The sequence below is a fragment of the Orbicella franksi genome, chromosome 12 (assembly GCF_964199315.1).
Source record: "Orbicella franksi chromosome 12, jaOrbFran1.1, whole genome shotgun sequence".
Lineage (NCBI taxonomy): Eukaryota > Metazoa > Cnidaria > Anthozoa > Scleractinia > Merulinidae > Orbicella > Orbicella franksi.
In genome coordinates this window covers 22,747,487-22,753,489 of record NC_138156.1, presented here as the reverse complement: position 1 = coordinate 22,753,489, position 6,003 = coordinate 22,747,487, and the positions used below count along the sequence as shown (strand labels likewise).

The 6,003-nt window shown below is 40.6% G+C and overlaps 1 protein-coding gene across 1 annotated transcript; it reads left to right on the top strand.

Annotated features, from left to right (window-relative positions):
• Window positions 1-1,269: 1,269 nt before the first annotated feature.
• LOC145462974 (uncharacterized) lies at window positions 1,270-5,371 on the top strand. Its single transcript, XM_081446662.1, has 2 exons — window positions 1,270-1,730; window positions 2,158-5,371. The coding sequence occupies exons 1-2, from the start codon at window positions 1,688-1,690 to the stop codon at window positions 2,805-2,807; spliced, it is 693 nt and encodes a 230-aa protein (XP_081302788.1). The 5' UTR covers window positions 1,270-1,687; the 3' UTR covers window positions 2,808-5,371.
• The last annotated feature ends 632 nt before the right edge of the window (window positions 5,372-6,003 follow it).

Here is a 6,003-nt window from a genome sequence, read left to right as displayed (position 1 = left end):
TTTTTTAACATAGTCAAGCGATTCACTGCATTTTGACAGGTGAAATATTCCAGCAGACTTGTTCAGGTGAACAATTAACAGTTTTAGGCAAAACATTTTAAACAAATCCTGCCATTTTCGGCTCGATTTCGATCTTTTACTCTCACAAAAATCGAATAAACAAAATAAACTTGAGCATTCGAAGAAAAGAAAACGACAGAGTGAACTAACAATCAGACCGTTTTAGGGGGATTATGGCACTTGCCTGAGCGCGAGCGTAGCTCGTACCAACTAAAATTTTAATTGCCATTGTTCACTTGTGTCTCGGTCGCTTGGAACTGAGAAAAGAAAACTTTCAATTAACTACAAAAGGAAAATTCATGATGGATTAAACCGCAGAAGAAAAGAGCGTATATTCGCATGGTTTTTAGTTGTCGAGACTTAAAGTCTTATATTTTTAAGTGACACTAGTAGAATACATAAGCTGAAAGTTCTAAAAGTGCTTGAACGTATGGCGTGGGCGGTATCTAAAGTGACGTATGTAATGACATAGCCCGCGGGATACGTATATCTATTAGTCTTCAACCAACAAGTAGAAACGTCCGCTCAAATGTTAAAAGCGGCCAGCTAATGGAACGGGTTTTAGATCAGTGGAATATCAAGAAAACGGCATCTGCGTTCAGGGAACTGACACGATTCTACTTCCCCCAACGGCTTTTTTTTGCTTCGTTTATGATTTGACAAGCGCGTGTTTATTCAGTGTTTGACAGCTCGGAGATTCGTATTCCATTCTTGATACAGGGTTGACTGGCTCGCATTGTTCACAAACAATATTAAAACATGGTGAATGCGGCTTTCAAAGACGAAACAATACGTGCGTCGGGTTGACAAGAGTAACTCCGGCAACCTTAAAAGGCGTTAGATACTTTCGCAATTTCAGAAAAATAGAGAAAAAACAACAGCGATCTAATTTCCCCGATTGAAACAACCTGTAAAATCTTAGAAGCAGCAGTCAAAACAAACCGTTGGAAACAGTTCGTACCACCTAGTAGTTTGCCTTTCAGTAAACTCCGCAAATAATTTATTCCTGTGGCTTCTAATTTGGTTTTAGTTGGAATATAATAGCGCATCGTGCGATGCTCAATTTTCATAAACTGAATATCCATCTATTCCAATATACAAGATTGGAAAGCGAGCCCTTTAAGAGCCAAGGGATCCCCGGGCGGTACATCACTACATGGAAAAGCAAAGTAACCAGAGATAGAGGCCGTATTTATTGAGAAAATTTCATTTTTGCCCATGACACAGGATCTTTAATGTTTGTTTTTGTGAAATGAAACAAAACTTTGATAATAGACTTGCGAAAGGGCAGTCAAAATTGGCGTTAGGTCCTGAAACCTGAAGTAAATAAAATCACCGTATATCTCGGTTCCACGTGGAAAATTTTCCCAGTTGTCCACGGAAGCCAATGAAATTCGAGCGCAATTTAAATAGATTGTCACTCTAAGCCAATCGCGTGCCGTTATTATATTGTAAATTACACAAACACACAGCAACGCACCGCTGCACACACGCTTTCATCTGTCATTAGTGTCAAAGTCTCTTCGCTGCTGCAGGTTTCGCAAACAGTGCTCTGCTTCAAATTCTACGCCTCATCCTTTCTCCTTCTAACACAAGGACAGCTCGGGGACGCGTTCCGGCGAGAGACATGGCTCCCCACACAGGCAAGGCAACACGGACGAAGCGTTACCGTAAGTTACGGAAGCCGGTTAAATGAATGTCATTTGTGTCCAAATGCGCAACGCCTCTCGAAGTCTGAATGAATGAGTTGTGCTTTTCGCAGTGTCGAGTTAAGCGTTTGTTGGGGGAGAAAGATTTTCGCTTGGGATTAGATTTTCTTCTTATAGGTCAAGTCTGTGAGTTGTGGAAAATAAGATTCCGGTTTTTGCGTTTCTAGAGAATGTAGAGCTCAGACAAGACTTGTCTCGTGATTTCACTGCGGTTGTTTCGCTGCCGATGACAGTTGAGATAGTTCATAAGATCAATACATGTCTGGTGCGGTAATAGAATGATGGCGTTTACATCCTCCCGAGACACTCACATCTCTGTCCATGGACAGTCAAGAACTCGTGTTTTACTCTAAATCGTTTCTAAACCATTAATTTTTCTCTCCCGCAGTGGACGAAAACGTGGAAAATATCAGAGAGGAAAGCGAAAGGGTGCTTCGCGCATCACGTGTCACAGCGAGCCCACCGCCCAAGAGAAGAAGAGGTAACCTACCTAAAGATTCAGTTAATGTTCTTCGAATGTGGCTGTGGGAGCACAGATTTAACGCTTATCCTTCCGAAGCGGAGAAACAGTATCTATCGAAGGCCGCCAACCTATCTGTGCTTCAAGTATGCAACTGGTTCATCAATGCGCGAAGGCGAATACTGCCGGAGATGATTCGTCGCGAAGGACGAGATCCTAGCAATTACACGATCACGCGAAGAGCGAATGTGAAAAATCCTTCTCCGAACAGCTTGTACCAACGAAGTTTAACGCCCAGCCCCGAGCCGCACTTCGATAAAGACTTTAACCGGCACGAGCAAGAGTCGTATTTTCCCGTTTGTGATTATCAGGGACATTTTGAATACGTGGGCTGTCATAGCCCTTCCTCGCAAGGGCAACAGGAGAGCGACACAGAAATGCCGGCAAATGAACAAACTGCTCAAACACTAGACGCTTTCAGCAGTATCAATTTATTAGTGGAGGTCGCTCTGAATATGGACGAATTTCGTAAACAAGGAAAAAATTGCTTTCAAGGGTTATCTTCATTGTCATGCTAACTTTAAGGCAATTTGAAATTTATATCGCATGTAGACTTTGTGTTTTGTCATTGTACCTGGGAATCCTTTGTACATTATAATGAATAATATATCGTTGGTTCGCCGACCAGAGGGCGACTTGACAAGTTGCGTTACCTGCACCAAGGGTAACTCGAATAATGGTTTCACTTGCCAAACGCGTTTCGTCCGATCTCGGGGGCATCGCGCGAGATAATTCGAACCCATTCCGTGCTTTGCGCGCGCCGGCCGTCCGCAGATTAAAACACAGAGTATCGCGAAATTTAACAAGTCCGAGATTATGTAAATGTGCTATTGTTTTGTCGAACGCTGTGTAAATAGAATTCTAAACTGACGTTGTGACAGACGAACGAACTGTCAAGTGACAAGACTTCCCTGCCGGTGACATGAAAGCGAACAACCAGCGTTTGGAATTAACTTGTCATTTGTTTCAAATTTTCTAGCATGGTTCGGTAAAGCGAGCCAGCTTTGACATTTGGTCTGACATTAAAACTCGAATTCTTCATCTAGGCTCTTGTTGTGTTGTTGTTTCTTGAGCGTGCTTTGTTCGAGTGCTAATTCCGTCCTTTAATCCTCAACTGTCCTAATGACCCGTGGACCCCGCATATATGAATTGCCGTGATAAGTTTCTCGCTATATATCAGCCTTATCAACAGCTCTCTCTTTATCAGGCCAGAATATCGCACTTAAATCTCGCAATAATAACCTTAAAAACACCCGGAATATATAGAAAACCGAAAGGAACAATCATTCATGCAAATTTAACAGCTAATCTGACACCCAGATCAAATTTACAGACCAAATTACTGAATCGTCTAAAACTTCCCGAAGATTAAAACGACAGTTTGCATGGCTTTTTTTCCGGTAGGAAAAATCGCCCTTTAAACGGGGAAAAAATTGCCACTGGAGACATTATTACGTGCTGAACGGGTCAATATTGTTTTTAGGGATTTATTACAACGGAAACCATTGAACATCCGGGTTTTGATCCCAGCAAGGTCTCAGACCACCAGAACGTCCAACTTCTACAAAATCGGCTGTTTACTACTGGCAAAGGTATCTTTTTTTTTTTTTTTTTTTTTCATTTTTACGAGCGTCTCCTTCAGTGCGTAGACTAAACTTCATTCTCAAAGGACTGGATAGTTTCCTATCGTTTCTTTTGAATCTTGTTTGATCAAAGGTTCTATTGAATCGTGTGGATCAGTAACACATTTGTTCCGGGCATTCTCAAGCATTATAAAAAACAACCTGTCGGAACAGCTGATAAAAGTGTTAAACGTGTGGTTTGTTTGAATGTTTTGCTCTGTTTTATTGATAAAAGGCTTTGATGGACACAGTTCTCCGGAAAATATTTTGCCCATCAGCGAGATGATATCGCGGTATTCTAGTTGTAGTTTTAATATTTGTATGGATAACATGGGGTAATTTCAAAGGGAAGGCCACAATTATGGTACACGGATGCGCTAACAGGACTAACAGGTCAGCTTAAAGACAAAGGGACAAAGGAATCTACAGCCGCTCTTTAATAAACAATTCCTCCCAAGGAGAAACTGAGGATTACTTTCAATGGCGCTTAAGTTACACGGCTGAGTAGAAATTTTCGACATAACCAAAGAGATCTGAAGACCAGATATAGTTAAGCATAAGCCAATCTCCTACAATCTTTGTCACAGAGAGACAATGGTAATTGGCTACTTAAACGCTACTCTCGGACACTAACTCTCTCGAATCGAATGTCACCTACAAGACTTAGCGCCATATAAGCGAACGATGGGTAACAAAACAGGGCGAGAAAGAGATCAATTAATATTTTTCGCGCTAAAAGCGTGCTTGAAAAGATTTTAGAGAGACTCTCAGGAAAACACATTTCTTTGTTCAATTTTACGGTTTTGTCGGCGTAAACAATCGTAATTTTACTAAATAAGCTGCAGATAAATGGTTTCTTTGGAGACAGCAATACTTTTTAACCATGCGCTCGCTGATTTCAACCTAGCTGTAAGCCAATACAGAAAAATTGTACCCCGTCAAACTGCACTAAGTACATCCATTTTCGTTAAAATGATCTTATCGTTTCACTTTCAATCGAAAGGGCTTGAAATCGAAACTGGGAAGCTACCAAAGTTTCAGTTAAAATTGTGCATTTATCTCATTGAGTCGATTTCGAATTTTGTAGTCAACGACATGGAAACTGTTTTGATGGAAAAGCCAGTCATCCTAATACAAGAAAGCTTAGACTTCCAGGCAAGCAGGTTGTTTGTGTGCCAGCGGCAGTTTTGACAAGTGCTACCAACCAATTTTTATTTTTGACAACTTTGTACTGCATAGCTGCACTAAAAGAAAGTAACGAAATACCTCATGGACAAGCCAAGTATTAATTTGCAAGACACCCGAACCGTTTGTCCAATTATTTATTTCGTTTTGGGTATCATTCTGTGGTTTTTCTCCACGCAACTGACGTATTTGCTGTCACTGTGCAACCTTTCGCAACCTTTTGCTATCATTTCTCAAACACGCTTAGTATAGGCCAAACATTATAATGAAAATTCACAGCAATACTTTTCCAGCCGCGAAATTTAGGTCGCACCAAAGCTACTTATTACAAAACAAGAAAACCCTGAAAATACCAAACAAAAATGGTACGTGCAAAAAGTTAATTTTACATAGCTCATCGAGTTATCCAATCAAAAACAAAGCAGCTGGCAGATGTAAATAACATTGAAATTAGGCAGCTTATTAACTAATGCATTCAACTTCTCAAAAAGATTACAAACTCGGCTGGCCAATGCTAGGTTTTTGGCAGCTTGACGCGAAATGCTGGAAAATTGAAATGCTCTAAATTGACTCACAGATGCGTCAACGCGAAATTATCAAAAACTGACAGGTGAAGCCGAGGAACAAGACGTTTTGGGCATTTGAGGAATTGAATCCGAAACTTGTTGCGATAATTGGATTTTTAAATAAATGCTTCCTGTCATCTTTGTCAGGCCGAGGTTGATATTGTGATATTTTAGTTAAATTCCTTTTAAATTGACGAGTCAACTTCAGTTTTCAAAGATGTAAATAATCGCATTTCCCAATCGGTAAACCTTTCGCAGCTGGTTAAACGAGCAAACTGAAAGAACATTTGGACGACAGTGCTATTGAGAAGGAGAGAAAAAAATCCCTTTTCGTTTGAACG

Coding starts and splice junctions, on each gene's coding strand:
- LOC145462974 (XM_081446662.1), top strand. CDS start 1,688: ATGGCTCCCCACACAGGCAAGGCAACACGGACGAAGCGTTACC. Junction 1,731..2,157: donor AACACGGACGAAGCGTTACC/GTAAGTTACGGA, acceptor TCTCTCCCGCAG/TGGACGAAAACGTGGAAAAT.